Source organism: Cygnus atratus, chromosome 20 (genome assembly GCF_013377495.2).
Source record: "Cygnus atratus isolate AKBS03 ecotype Queensland, Australia chromosome 20, CAtr_DNAZoo_HiC_assembly, whole genome shotgun sequence".
NCBI lineage: Eukaryota > Metazoa > Chordata > Aves > Anseriformes > Anatidae > Cygnus > Cygnus atratus.
This window is the reverse complement of record NC_066381.1, coordinates 575,314-590,587: the sequence shown is the minus strand read 5'-3', so window position 1 is coordinate 590,587 and position 15,274 is coordinate 575,314. Positions and strand designations below refer to the sequence as shown.

The 15,274-nt window shown below is 46.8% G+C and overlaps 1 protein-coding gene across 1 annotated transcript; it reads left to right on the top strand.

Annotated features, from left to right (window-relative positions):
- The first annotated feature begins 6,196 nt into the window (after positions 1-6,196).
- LOC118254154 (1-acyl-sn-glycerol-3-phosphate acyltransferase alpha-like) lies at positions 6,197-14,664 on the top strand. The gene is made up of 6 exons (XM_035559172.2): positions 6,197-6,381; positions 9,460-9,593; positions 10,031-10,206; positions 10,505-10,600; positions 11,101-11,173; positions 13,625-14,664. Exons 1-6 carry the CDS (start codon positions 6,197-6,199, stop codon positions 13,768-13,770), a joined length of 810 nt encoding a protein of 269 aa, XP_035415065.1. The 3' UTR covers positions 13,771-14,664.
- Positions 14,665-15,274: the final 610 nt, after the last annotated feature.

The window sequence follows — 15,274 nt, the reverse complement described above, 5'->3', positions numbered from 1 at the left end:
AAAAGAAGAGGTGTAGGTACTGACTTCTGCCACCACTTGTCCAAGGTGCTGGGGTGATGCTGGGGTGACGAAATGCCCCAGGTGTGTAGGCTGACAAACATAAGCCTGGACACGTTTTGAACACAGAAGGGTTCTTACATGCAAACATCCCCTAGGAGTGGGTTGAAGCCCAGTGTTTCTTGGTTAAGCTCATGGTGCTGAGAGTTTCAAGGGAGTCAACAGATTTGATGGGTGTGAGACACTGACTACACTGGGGATGTGTGTCAGTCTCTCTGGCTTTAGTTTTTTAGTACTAGTTGTCTAACGTGCACCCCCAGCGTTTATTTAGACCCTTGATGACACAGGAGGGCACATTCATTACCTTTCGATTTCAGCAATTAACTTAATGAAGAGAATTCATAGATAGAAAATAGAAAACTTCAGTTGGAAGGGACTTACAAATATTGTCAAGTCCAAATGACTAGCTCAAAATCATAGAATCATTAAGGCTGGAAAAGATCTTCAAGATCAACTGGTCCAACCACCCCCTACTACCAGTATCACCCACTAAACCATGTCCCTAGGCACCATGTCCAACCTTTCCTTGAACACCCCCAGGGACAGTGACTCCACCACCTCCCTGGACAACCTGTTCCAATGCCTGACTGCTCTTTCTGAGAAGAAATGTCTCCTCATTTCCAACCTAAACCTCCCCTGGCACAACTTGAGGCCATTCCCTCTAGTCACAGAATCACAGAGTGTTAGGGATTGGAAGGGACCTTGAAAGTTCACCTAGTCCAATCCCCCTGTAGGAGCAGGAACACCTAAATCATGTCATACAGGAATGTGTCCAGGTGGGTTTGAATGTCTCCAGAGAAGCAGACTCCACAACCCCCCTGGGCAGCCTGTTCCAGTGGTCTGTCACCCTCACTGTGAAAAAGTTAGTCCTATCACTGGTTATCTGCAAGAAGAGGCCAACCCCCAACTCCCCACACCTTCCTTTCAGGTAGTTGTAGAGAGTAATGAGGCCTCCCCTGAGCCTCCTCTTCCCCAGACCAAACACCCCCAGTTCCCTCAGCTGCTCCTCACAGGACTTGTGTTCCAGGCCCTTCACCAGCTTCGTAGCCCTTCTCTGGACACACTCCAGGGCCTCAATGTCCTTCTTGTACTGAGGGACCCGATCACCTATGATCTTTCTGTGTGCACTAAGCACAGAGTACCTATTTTTCCATTTTTAGCTAATTGCAAGGCTGAAATGTGGAAAATTTAATCAAGGTTATCAACTTGATGAAACTGCTTAGTCAAATTCACAGAAGTACATGTGCAGGAGGATCAGGGCTGTTCTGATGAGACTTCAGACTGTGCCTGCCCCATCTGGCAGAGCCACAGAGTGGAGGAGTGCAGCCTGAAGGAGCCACTTCCCTGGCAGGGGCCAGGACAGGTTTGTTTGCCCTGCTCAGTCTCTGCTGCTAATTTCAGAAGCATGGCACTGTCATGGCTTCTCATTCACCTTCTTTCCCACCTGCAGCTTCCCCAGCAGCTTCAGCTCTGCGAATGGATGTGCATATTGCTCAGGACCATCTCCCAGCACTGACTACATTTCACTTGAGTGGAGGCCTATTGAGATGGTCAGTGGGCTGGAGCTTGTGCTGTACAAAGACAGGCTGAAGAAGCTGGATTTGTTCAGTCTGGGGAGGACGAGGGGAGAGGAGGAGATTTCTTTTCAGTCTACAGCTGCCTAATGAGCAGCTATAAGGTCAAATGCTTCTCAGCTGCACAGTGAAAGAATGAGAGAGAACAGACACTTGCAGCAGCAAGGGAGATTCCCATTAGACAAAAACATTCTTCCTTATCATAATGGTTCAGTGCTGAAACAGGGACCAGAGAGTTGGTGGGATCTCCATCCTTGGAGATACTCCAGGCTTACCCAGACAAGGCCCTGAGCAAGCTTATCTGGGTTTGGAGTTAACCCTGCTCTGAGCAGCTGGTTGGACTACAGACCTCCAGGGGTCCATTCCCCCATCTTTTTTTGTTGTTGTTGTTGTTGTTTTTTAATATGATTCTTTCATTTACAGTGGTAAACTGAGTTATTTTCCAGTCTTCAGCTCACCTGAGTGTCCCCGGCTCTATTATCATGGATCCAAGAGCAAAAGTTATTCCAGCCTGTTGTATTACATTTCTGTCATGGATGCTACGGGAAGTTTCATGAGTTGGTACACATTTTCTTGTTGAAACTCTTTTTCTGTCATTATGGGAAGTTACATCTATTTCTTCTACTCGTAAGTAGAAATGCAAAGCTAATCTGTGCCTTGTACAATTGAGTTATGTGAAGATTCATCATGGAGGTACAGCGGGAGCATGATAAATACAGATTAGTCTTGATGACCTTTGTCTGATACTCTGGAATCCTTATGAAACTTTTCACGTCAGTGTTAATGTCTGTTTATCTGAGTACGTAGTAGATGAATTCCCTTCAGCACTGCTCTCCATTAGAGGACTGGCTGGCTGATACGATACAGCCCTCACAGTGAGCAGTCCCAATGCTTTGCCCTCTGATAGCTTGTTCCAGTCTCTTCCAGTGGAGATATTTGTTTCAGTAGTTTCCAGTGGGATTCACTCCCATTTCAGAATCCATTCACTCCCATTTCAGAATCCAGTCCTCTTATTTCATCCTGAAATCATTCCTTTCTCACTTAAAAGTTAATCATAACCTTTAAGTTGAACAGCTCTCCCAACTCTCCAGCTTTGCTTTACTGACAGCAGTCAGATCTCTTTTGACACTTCATTTGCTTACTTTGGACAAGTTAATTTTCTTAGTCTTTTCCAATTAGATCAGATCACCTTCCTGCCTCCACCTCTGTCCCGGTTTCAGTTAGGACAGAGTTAATTTTCCTCCTAGTAGCTGGCAGGGTGCTATGTTTTGGATTAGAATGAGAAGAGCGCTGATAACATGCTGATGTTTTAATTGTTGTAGAGCAGTGCTTACACCAAGCCAACGACTTTTCAGCTTCTCGCTCTGTCCTGCTAGCGAGCAGGCTAGGGATGCAGCAGGAGCTGGGAGGGGACAGACCCAGGACAGCTGACCCAAACTGGCCAAAGGGGTATTCCATACCATCTGACGTCATGCTGAACAATATATAGGGGTGGCTAGCCGGGGTGGAGGGGGGGGGGGCGGCTGCTCGGGGATAGGCTGGGCATCGGTCAGCGGGTGGTGAGCAATTGCATTGTGCATCACTTATTTCGTACACATTATTACTATTAATATTATTATTATTATTATTATTGTTATTCTTTTCCCTGTCTTAATAAACTGTCTTTATCTCAACTCACAGGCTTCACTTTCCTGTTTCTCTCCCCCATCCCGGAGAGGGAGGGGGGAGGGTGAGCGAACGGCTGTGTGGTGTTTGGCTGCCAGCCGGGCTAAACCACAACAACCTCTCTCTTCTGGCCAATGCGTGCCTTAGCAGAGTTAGTGAGTAGGAGAGTCATTGAAGCTGCATGACAAAAGCTCCTGAGAAAAGCAAGACCCTCCTCCCACTACCTAAGATTCATTTAAATTGGGCCAGGCTCTGAAGAAGGTGCAAAGATCCAGGGGCAAGGGAGTCAGGTGAACATGGATACATTTAGTCTAAAAGCCAGGAGTTTCACTAAAGCTGTAGTTTCTAAAACCTTGAAAGGCAAGATCTATCTGCTTTTGAAATGGAAGCATAATGGGTCTAGATGCTATGGATCTTTGCAACAGAAGAAAATGTTATCTGAGAATTTCAGTATCAGTGGGTTTGGAGCCTAAATGTGTTGTTAGATCTGAGCTAATTCTCTGTCCATGATGAGTTGGGAATGGCATAATTTTTATTACCTCTTTTTGTCCTTTCGTTTTCCCATACTCATAGGAGATACTAACTATTGAAAGCCCCATATAACCATGAGCCTACCTTCAAACTCTTGCATATCTGATGTGTTCCTGAGAACAGCTGTCCTCAGTGCTTTGAATGTGCAGCGTTACCCTTCTGCGATGCCCAGCTGATGCTGGTTATGCCCCTGTCACTATCACTGAGATGCCACAGAGAACAACAACTCTCTTAACTTGGCCCTCTAATTTGAGGACTAACAGATGCTCACACTTGTAAATCTGCTTATGTCCTTCTCTGGCTGTGTTTTATTTTGACCATGTGGAAACCATAATTTGTGCTGGAGACATTTTTCTCATAGATCCATTGTGTTTTAGGGTTGCCATGTTCCTTTGGGTAAGAGACATCAACCTGCTATAGTTTAGTACCTGTTTGGTAGTGCACTGTATGCTAAAGAAATATAATTTCCTTATAGCCTTGATGAATGTATTTGAAAATTGCTGTCAGTGGCTTAAAAGTAAAGCTCTTCAGTGGTTTTCAGTGATTCCTTTTTGCTCCCTTTTTTTGTCCCTAGATGTTCTGGGTGAGTTTTCACATGTAGAGTTGTGTAAGATGTTCCTCTCTCATTAGGTGCCTGACAACAGCAACCTTGATTTGACAGCTACAGCTGTCCTTGCAGAACAGCCATTCAAAGCCCCTTTCACTGGCATTACATTTTAGGAACCTGTCTCCTGGTAGCTCAAGATGAACCAGTTGCTTGTCAAATCAGCTTGCACCAAAGTGTGAAAATCCATAACTGTTATTGATAGGATTTGTATGGGATGGGAGAATTTTAAAAGGCATTAGGAATATAACTATTTGATGGACCAGAACTTGGCTTCTAGATAACAACAAAACAGCCATGGCTGGTCTCTATGAATGAGCTCCAAAAGAGAGCTAGTCTCTGCAGCACTGGCAGAGAGGGGTCACAGTGCCCGGTTGCTGTGCTGTGCCTGCCTTTGGCACATGCTGGTTCAGGGCCAGGTGTCTCTCCTCACCATACAATACTTTCCTGGATACTCAACTGATGCAACAGGAAACACTACAGAGTGAGGAGGCCGTCACTGAAACTCTTTGCTTTGGCTGCCTGTCCTGTGGTCACAGAAAACCTTGAGTATTCACTTATCTCCAGTTTTCCCACAAAAGACAGGAGAAGAAGAGGAGTCACTGGTTCAACCCAGGGAGCAGGGAGCACAGCTGATGCCTTTCTTTATTATCATGCCTTTCCTTAATTTCTTCATGAATTATTGCTGAGTCTTGCCCCTTTTACTATTCTTGGAGATTTGATTTTGTTCTTAGGTTGTGGGTGAAAACTGATGTGGCTTTATGGGTCTTCCAAATGTCCTTTGAGAATCTGTAGATCTCAGTACTGTTTGGAATTTAGTAATGTTACTCCACTTAAGTGATAGCTGCTTGAGCAAGGCCTGTTGTGCAACTGATGAGAGACAAAGCTTTTGTTTTTCAGCCTTGTCATTACACTTGTGAAGATCCTTTTCATGCTGTGTTTTAGGAGCTGAAGTACTGTTGGAGCACTCCCAGGTTCTACCTGTGATTTCCTGATTTACCTCTTACATATGGAGATGTTGTCTAAACATGTGCCTGACTCTGGCCATGAAAACATCCGGAGTAGCTTTGTTTATTTTTTGTCTAGACAGGTGGCTTTTTTTGTCACTTTTCCCCCTCTCTTGAGAAACATCCAGTTGCTAAGTTTGGTGCCTCTAATGCCTGCATGTGTGGGCAAGGAATCGGCTGCTATGATCACTGTTTCTCTATCTCTCCTCCATAATATTGATTCCTGATTTCCTGACCTCTTGCAGTCAGCTCACTTGGCGAAGTTTGATGCTTGCACAGGGTAAGGCATTCTGGACAGCACAACAGCTGGGTACCTGTGCTGTCCGAAACATCGCACTCCCTCCTGTTAAAGATTTCTTAAAGTTCTTATGCGCAGAGCTTGACACAAATGAATGCTTGTGTTAAAGACCCCTGCCCTGAAGGGGGGTCTCTCTCTCCAAACAGTCATTGCTTTACCAGCCCAGACGCCCCCCCCCCTCAGATCATTCACATACACAGCCTTGCTATTGCATGTTTGTCTCTGCTTGCCAGCCAGCTCCTACACAGTGTTGCTGCAGCTCCCTTGCTAAACCGGCTTTCCATGGTTATTTGAACTCCGAGCTTCAGCCTTGCTGAAGATCTCCCAAATCTCATTCCAGTGCTGCGCCACCCACATGTAGCTGAACAAGGGAATCTAAACTCTGCTCCGCAGCATTGGGTGCTAGTTACTCATTTACTGTTCTGGGCAACACTCCTTTGGTTAACTCTGGGCTGAAAGGATGGAGCTACTGCTTCTTCGCTACCCATTTACTTTTCTGCTCATTGCATTTCTAATTCTTTACCAGATGAATCCTGCATTCAGATTCTTTTGCAAGATGTGCTTCTATAAGCTGTGGGTCTTCACCATAAGCCTTCTGGTTATTACCGCCAGTATTCCTCGTGGACGTAACTGTGAAAACATGAAGTAAGTTGGCTGTGGCTTCTTTCTGCTCTGGGCATTGATGTAGTCAACTCTCACTCTGTTTTGGAGAGTTCTGGGAACTGTGCTGCAGTGGGGAGGAATTAGTTTTATGTTGATGCGTGGTGTTACATAGTCCTGCAATTGAGAGAATGGAGACAGTTTTGGGGATTTTACTTGAGTTGATAGAAAGAATAGTTAATGATGAGGCAGGAAAGGATGTAAAAGGTGACATGAATTTGACAAACTATGTAATACCAACAAACCGAATATAACGCACAGGTAAAGTAACCTGCTTTTTTTCAGTAAACCACTCCTAACTGGTCTTCAGAGCTGTGTTTCCTGCCTCCCTGTGGGTGGTCATTCCCCTTCTAAGCTGTGTTGAGAAATCTTCTGAGGGTACACTTCTCTTTTTCTCCCCTCAACTTTATTCTCAGCCAGTGCCCACATTACCACGGTGCACTGCTGGCATACACCTGAGTTGTCACTGATGTCCCCATCACTGAAATCACAGGTCAGTCCCCCAGGTCTGTCAGTCTCTGAGTGAGTCTCCCCTCACTGCCCATTCTGTCTCCCCATCCATTTCTGCCTCTGCAATGAGCCACGGGGCTGTGCAGCTGGGTGTACTTGTGTGAGCTGTGACTTGCAGCAGCATGCGTTAATGGACAGCTTCTTGGGGCATGGGGTAAGTGGGAGCTAGAAGCTAACTGCTACACAGCAGCATTAGCATTTTGTAACCCCTAGAAGTGCTACAGAGAAAGGATTCACTACTTCAGAAGGTGTATGTTGCAGTGCAAGTTCCCAGCTTTTTATTTTAAGAACTTTTCTTGACTTTTGTGCCTGACTTTGATCTTTATTTTTCCATTGTCTATGCAAATTGCAGTCTGTGATCCAGTGACAAAATCATCTCTCTTCCCACCATCTGGGCAATAGCAGTGTCAGATGCACAGCATGTTTACTGCAGCCCATATTCAAGATCCAGCAATGTGGACAGGGGAGTAGAGTACAAACAGGTGCACTATGAATTTGGGCAGCTGGAAATGTGATCACTGAGGATAAGGATAAGGCTGAGGTTCTCAATGCCTTCTTTACATCTGTCTTTAATAGTCGGGTCAGTTATCCTCAGGGTACTTTACTCCCTGACCTGGACGTCCCCTGTGATTCAGGTAGAGAATCCTCCCCCCCCCGCCCCGTGATCCAGGAAGAGATGGTTAGAGACCTGCTCCTCCATCTGGAATGTCACAAGTCCATGGGACCAGATGAGCTCCACCCTAGGGTGCTGAGGGAGCTGGCAGAGGTGATTGCCAAGCTGCTTTCCACCGTCTATCAGCATTCCTGGTTCTTTGGAGAGGTCTCAGAGGACTGGAGGCTTGCCGATGTGATTCCCACCTACAAGAAGGGCCATAAGAAGGACACAGGGAACTACAAACCTGTCAGCCTGACCTCGGTTCCAGGGAAAGTTATGGAGCAAGTCATCTTGGGTGAGATCACACGGCACTTGCGTGGCATCCAAGGGATCAGGCCCAGCCAGCACAGGTTCACAAAAGGCAGGTCGTATTTGTCCAACCTTATCTCCTTCTATGACCGTGTGACCAGACTGGTAGATGAGGGAAGGGCTGTTGATGTAGTCTGCTTAGATTTCAGCAAAGCCTTTGATAGGGTCTCCCACAGTATTCTCCTGGGGAAACTGGCTGCCCGTGGCCTGGCAGGAATACTCTTCTCTGGGTAAAGAACTGGCTGGAGGGCCGTGTCCCTCCAGGTTGTGGTTAATGGAGTTAAGTCCAGCTGGCATCCCATTACAAGTGGTGTCCCCCAGGGATTGGTACTGGGGCCTATCTTGTTTAATATCTTTATTGATGACCTAGATAAGGGGATTGAGTGTACCCTCAGTAAGTCCGCAGATGACACCAAGCTGGGAGGTAGTGTCGATCTGCGTGAGGGTAGGGTGGCCCTTCAGATGGATCTGGATAGGCTGGGCTGCTGGGCTGAGGCGAATGGGATGAGGTTTAACAAGGCCAAGTGCCAGGTCCTGCGCTTTGACCATAACAACCCCATGCAACGCTATAGGCTTGGGCAGAGTGGCTAGAAGACTGTGAAGAGGAAAGGGACCTGGGAGTGTTGATCGATGCTCGGCTGAACAGGCGCCAGCAGTGTGCCCAGGTGGCCAAGAAGGCCAATGGCATCCTGGCTTGTATTAGAAATAGTCTGTAGCCAGCAGGAGCAGGGAGGTGATCACCCCCTGTACTCAGCTTTGGTGAGGCTGCACCTCGAGTACTGTGTTCAGTTTTGAGCCCCTCACTACAAGAAAGACATCAAGGCCCTGAAGCATGTCCAGGGAAGGGCAACAAAACTGGTGAGGGGTCTGGAGCACAAGTCTTATGAGGAACAGCTGAGGGAGCTGGGATTGTTAAATCTGGAGAAGAGGAGGCTCAGGGGAGACCTCATTGCTCTCTACAACTTCCTGAAGGGAGGTTATGATGAGGAGGGTGTCAGCCTCTTCTCTCAGATAACTAATGATAGGACTCGAGGAAATGGCCACAAGTTGCACCTGGGGAGATTTAGATTAGATATCAGGAAAAACCTTTTCTCTCAAAGAGTGGTCAGGCACTGGAATGGCCTGCCCAGGGAGGTGGTGGAGTCACCATCCCTCGTGGTGTTCAAGAAGCGCCTGGACAAGGTGCTAAGAGATATGATTTAGTAGCTTGGTGGGTAGTATTGGTGATAGGAGGACGGTTGAACTAGATGATCTTGTAGGTCCTTTCCAACCTTGTGTTTCTATGATTCTATGATTAGCTGATATTTGGCTGATCCATGGAATTTCTGCAGCTGGAGTTGCTGGGCCATTGGTCTAAACTGTCCTGAAGAAAACCTACCAGGTGTATTTGTCTTCTCTAATGAGAGTTGAAGAGCCATACTAGTAGTTCTTCTCCAAGACAGACAATAATGGATCAAATCTTGGACTGTGGAGAAACAGGCTACTCTTCAGGAGCAGTCTGTAAGATGGGCTAGCATGGAAGACTGTTTTTTTGGCCCCTTTACTCAATTTTAGCTTCTCTTCGTCTCACATCTGCTTCCCTTTTCCAGGTTTCTCAGCATGTCGTTTCTGCCACTCAAATACATCTTTGGTATCAAGATAGTGGTGAAGGGCAAGGAGAACCTCAGGACCAAGAAGCCTTTTGTACTAGTGTTGAATCACCAGACCTCCCTTGACATTATGGGTATGTGGAGAACCTGATCCTGTCTTCTGCTCCTGGCTCCACTGCTCTTGAAGGATGGTAGTTATGAAATCCCTAATACCACATGCAGAAGGGCAGGAGTGGCTGCTACACAGTCCATCCCAACTAGCTCCAAGGCAGGGTGTGTTCCAGGGCATTAGAGCACAACAGTCATTTTCAAGCTAAAGCAGCTTCATCCTTCGCAACAGAATTGGGATGAGAACATCAGCTGATCTAATTCAATAGTCCTGTTCTAAGTGAGTGGTTGGTCTGGAGACCCTCAGAATCCCTTTTCCAACATGTTTATGACCTGTTAAGTTGGGTGGGAGCTGCAGAAGCTGTAGGTATGGTGTTTCCCAGAGCAGAGGGCTGTAGCCCAGAGGCTGGAGGGAACGTCAGTGTAGAAGAACACTTGTTCTGTCCTTGTTCTTCCCTTCCAGTGATGATGGAGATACTGCCAAGTCGCTGTGTGGCCATTGCAAAGAAGGAAATACTATACATGGGCACTTTTGGCCTAGCATGCTGGCTTGCAGGACTCATTTTCATTGACCGCAAGAAGAGGGAAGAGTCTATCACTACCTTGACAGAGGTGGCACACTCCATGCACAAAGACAATGTGAGTGGGGAAGACCCTTTGGTGGGGAGCAGGAGGCATTTTGAGCCACCGGAAAATGTGAACCTTGATGTGGCTGGAAGGTGATCTTGGTCTCTGGACTAGGCACAGAACAAAACAAAGTAAGAGCTCCTCTGGTGGGTTAACTATATTTTGTGTCCAGAAAGTGCTTGAAGTGGAGGAAGTGCATGTCTCTGCATGGCTAGGAGCAGACAGATCAGTCCCAGGACAGTATGCCTGTGCAGTGGTTTTGAATAGCAACTCGAGATCCCTCCATCTCAATGTCTTCTCCCTCCTGCAGTTCCGCGTCTTGATCTTCCCTGAGGGAACTCGCAATCATAGTGGCTCCATGTTGCCCTTCAAACGTGGGGCCTTCCAGCTGGCTGTGAAAGCCCAGGTGAGAGCCACCTTCTTCCTGCCCCTTGGGATGTAGTTTGCCTACCATGGTCCACCAACAAGCAGGACTACAAGGCTCCTGGTCCCTGACTTCCCTTTGGATTGAGCACCCATCCAGGAGCACAGCAGGAGCCTGCAGGTGGCACAGGAGGGAGACATTTCTGGGACAGGTAGAAAACCTTAGTGACTCCGCCTGGGAAAAAAGTGGGGGAACCTTGACAAAAGCACTGGACCAGCACTGGAGAGTTCCTGCTGAACAGGCCTCTATTTGGCAATCCAGGCACTGTTGGCCTAAATAAAGAGAAGAAAAATAAAAACCAACAGTGCAGACATTGGGTAATATGGTTAAATGATTGAAATATCCCTTTTAGTGTCTACTATGAAGCTAACTGGGATAGTTATCAGCAAAAGTACATGGTTCATCTGAAAACACCATTTCACTTTTGGGTGAGGAACAGAGAAATTTATAGTTTCACTTACTGTAGACTGCTTCCCCTCCAGGTCCCCATTATTCCTGTGGTGATCTCGTCCTACAGCGACTTCTACAGCCAGAAAGAGAAGAGATTCACGCCAGGTGAGGATTACTTGGGGCAAAAAGCAGGCTGGCTGCTTGTGCGAGCTCAGTCCTTGGAGGGAGCCATGAGGTGGGTGGGCAGAGAACCACATGCAATGTGGGGATTGCAGCTGGACAAAGGCAGTTTCTTTCTTTTCAGGAGGAGAGGGAGTGGAATACTTCAGGAAATACTTGCCTCTGCTGTTTGCTTTCTCAGAGCTTGTCCAATGAGGGAACCTGGAGAAGCAGCAGAGTCCTAGGGCAGATCCTGCCCTGGCTCCACTGCTGTAAGCTGGGGAGCAAAAGCAAACACAGTTCTCAGCAAAAGTTATGCAGACTCCTATCTCCTCTCATTTACCCTGTTCTTTCATACATGTTTCATACATTTATGATGACAAAATTTCTGCTTGTCACCGTTATAAAATGTCACAGGGAAAAAAGATGAGTCTTCATCTTTTTGACGGGTCAAAAAAATGGGTCTAGGTTTCAAAAGGAAAATGTGGAAAAAATCTTTCAACTTCCTGCAGAGAAAAACAGCCTAGCCTGTTCCTCCCTGGCACCCACCCCAAAATGGGCTTCTGGCACTTCCTACCCTCCCCCAGGCTGGTCTCAGGCCCTGCTCTTTCCTAAGGGGAGGATTTGCAGCTGAAATTCTCATTCCTGTCATCATTTGTACTTTGAGGTAGTCATTCCCTTGAAGGCAGACATCTGGAAGAGAGAGGTAAACACTGAATTATCTGTTTCTATTCAGCTTTCAACAACTGGGTTTATTCTCTCTCTGTTGGCCACACACAAGAGCTTTTCAGTAGTGGAAGCATTCCCCCACATGGGAGTTAAGATAGGAGCACGAGCAGAGATTTCAGATGTCTTCCCTGCTCTGCTAGCCTGCTCCTTGCACTCCTTCTCCATGACATCCCTGCTTAGCTGGGCAATCAAGATAAAGCACTTCCATGGGAAATAAGAGAAAAATGCAGTGGGGAGGGACCTCTTTGTTAGATGAACCTTTTACTTCACTCAAGACCAGCTCCAAAGATAGATGAATTTGCTCTGTGCCTTGTCCAGCCAAGTTTGGTATAACTCCAAGAAAGGAGATTCTACAACCTCCTTGAACATTTCAGGAAAGACTATTTGCAGTTGTATGTACATTTACCTTTATAATAACCTCCCCAAAACCTGGGAGTTTGTGGTTAGCTGGGATTTTTTGGGACCTCTAAGCACTCTTCAGGGTCAATCATTTCCAAATTGCTGTTGAATAGGAAGGACTTTCACATCTGAAGAAAGGACCATAGACTGCTTTTCCTGTACCTCTCTGCATTTCCCATCTGGACGTTTTGCCAGGGCTGATTCTGAAGATGTGCTGCACATGCCCAAGATTTCTGCATGTTGAGCAGGCTGATCACAAGGCCAGGACAGTTCTCCATGTCCCCAGTGACTCTGGCCATGCTGATGGGCTTCTGGAAGGCCCAGCTGGTGTCCGGTGTCTGCACATTGAAGCTGTCTATCATGCATGGAGCAAGTGGGGTGCTTGCTGGAAGTCTGTTATACCCCAGCAGCAGCACTTCTAGCACCGCCTTGTCATCATTCAGCTTTTTCTGCAACACCAAGAGAAGCGTAGTAGACTCCTGAGATACAAGGCCTAGCTTTGCATTTAATGTGTTTTGTGGGTGTATGTGCAGGCAGGGAGCATGCCCTCTTCTTTTGGGAAGCTATTCTCTGTGCTTTTGTTTCATTTTCCTTGCATGGCTCTGCCAGCAACACTCCTGGATCCTATTTCCTAGCATGCATGTAAAGGCATGAAAAAAAAAAAGTTAAAAGTAATACGGACACTCCCCAGATTTTTAGGTGATTGTCTGTGCAGGCAGTGTCTTGTCTCCACTGTCCAGAACAAGGGCCACTGGGTGCAAGAACAGAAGAGCATCATGATAATTCCCCTGTATATCCTTCCTGTTTACACCAGTCCATTGCTAAGGTACTTCCTGAGACATATCTTGGAAAACCAAGTTTTTCTGGGCATGGTTCCTCTCATAACTAAGTGCGTTTTGGTAAAGAAAGACTCTGCTGAATTCAGTATACATAGGTCAGAGCATGTCCAGTTTGGATGTGTTGTATTACAGACCTCTCATTCTCTTTACCTAGATCCAGACAGACTCTGAGGTCTAGGGCCAGGACTTGCTGTGAGTGACCTCTTCCCACTGTGAAATCTTATTCCACATGTTTTTTTGCATTGGATATAAATGAGTGTCCGTGCCTGATGGTCTCTCTGCATGGGAAAAATCTGGTTTGGGTTTTTGCTCTGTGCATCTGGGATATGACTAGGTTGCTACACAGCTGTTTTAGTGTGAAAGGACACATTTCCCTTAATTTCCGTCTTGTTCCTTGATTTGCACCAATCCCTCTGCTACAGCTTCTCTTGCTCTCCCATACCACTCACGTATTTCATTCCCCTCTGACCCTTCTGTCTTACTCTTCCAGGGAAAATCACCATCCAGATCCTGCCAGAAGTCGAGACTCTTGGTCTAGGCCCAGAAGATGTTCCCAAGCTCACCGAGCAGGTCCGTGATTCCATGATCACCACCTACCAGGGGATATCAGGAATGACGAATGGGGCTTCCCATTAGTGATCCAGCAACGACAAAAAGGTCTGGAAACAGAAACAACCATGACTGCAACCCTGACACACCAGAGACAGGCCAAATGTCCACAGAGGAAGAAAAACTTTTACATGGAAGTAGTGAAATGGTTGTTGTGTTCCTTTCAGAGAACTGTGCTGCCTCAGCTCTGTGGACAGACACATAATGGATAACAGGACAATTCTTCGTAATCATAACCCTGAGAACTTCTCTCTGGCTGGACCCCAGACAGAGCTAGACCTTTCCTGTGATCATCTCTGTGTGCTTATGATTACCTTTTCCTGTTCAAAACCAACAAGATGTAGGCATTTATCCCTGAACCTATGGCCATCCTGCCTGGGTGTCTTGGGGTTAGAAGGCTACCACGATCCCCTGGCAAGAACACTCAGGAGAAAGCACTGTCTCCTACCATGGGGAGGACTTGGGAGTTACCTCTGCCGCAAGAGGTGGAAGCCAAGGCAGTTTATTATAGGGGAATTAAAGACCAACGCATTCCTTATGTGTATCTGCGGGGGTCAGTGGTTTCTGGTTTTTTGTGTTTTTGTTGTTGTTGTTGTTGTTTGATTTTTTCCTCAGCCTTCCTTTTAAGCAAAGTAAGAATTTGCATTCAGTAGATGGGCAGATCTTGAAAGTGTGAAGTGAATGTGCCCAGGGGACTCAGAGGAAACCGCAGAAAGGTATTGCTTGACACCCTTTCCATAACATGATAATCTCGTGATTTTTTAATACAACTTACATATTTTTCAATCCAAGTACACTCTGGAAGCTGCAGCTGCTCCCAGAATGAATTTTTCTGAATACTTCCTAGTTTTTCCCTGTCTTCTCCATCTCCTCAACACAATTTCTGTGGCAGGTTACGGAGAACAGAGCACCAGTAGACATCAAATATCAAATTAAAAAAAAAAAAAAAAAAAAGCTTGAGTTTCAGGCACTGAACTTCATTTTTACCATCATCTGTTTGTGACTGAAAAAGTAAAAGTATTTCGTGTTTGTATATGGGCCAGCCTGGTAGCCATGGCCTGGAAGAGACACAGCTCTCCAAGACCCCCAAGGAGTCCTGTGAGCAAGGACCTGAGAAGTGTCTGGGGCTCCGTTGCTGTCAGAGACCTGGATCTGGTCTATGCTGCCTGAGAAACCTGGCCAGGTGAGTCCTGGGGACCTCATGGCGAACAGCCACCTCTGGTAGGACTGCATTTATTTGGCTTGCCTGGCATCTTGGCATCCTCTGCCCAAGGGCACTACTGCCTTACCCTGCTCCCAGCATGTTGGGGGCTCATGAAGCAGCATGGTCCACATGCTCAATCAGACACCTGGCAGCTATCAGTGGGCAGCGTGGGGCACTCTGGGCTGAGACACACATGCCTGCACACCCACTAGGCAAAGCCTGCATGCAGCTGCTGTAGCCATGGAAATTTACAAGCATCTCCTTCATTAGTCCTCACCAGAGAGGTACCTGCTCCACCCAGAAGCTTCAGGCATGACTCCACCTTAA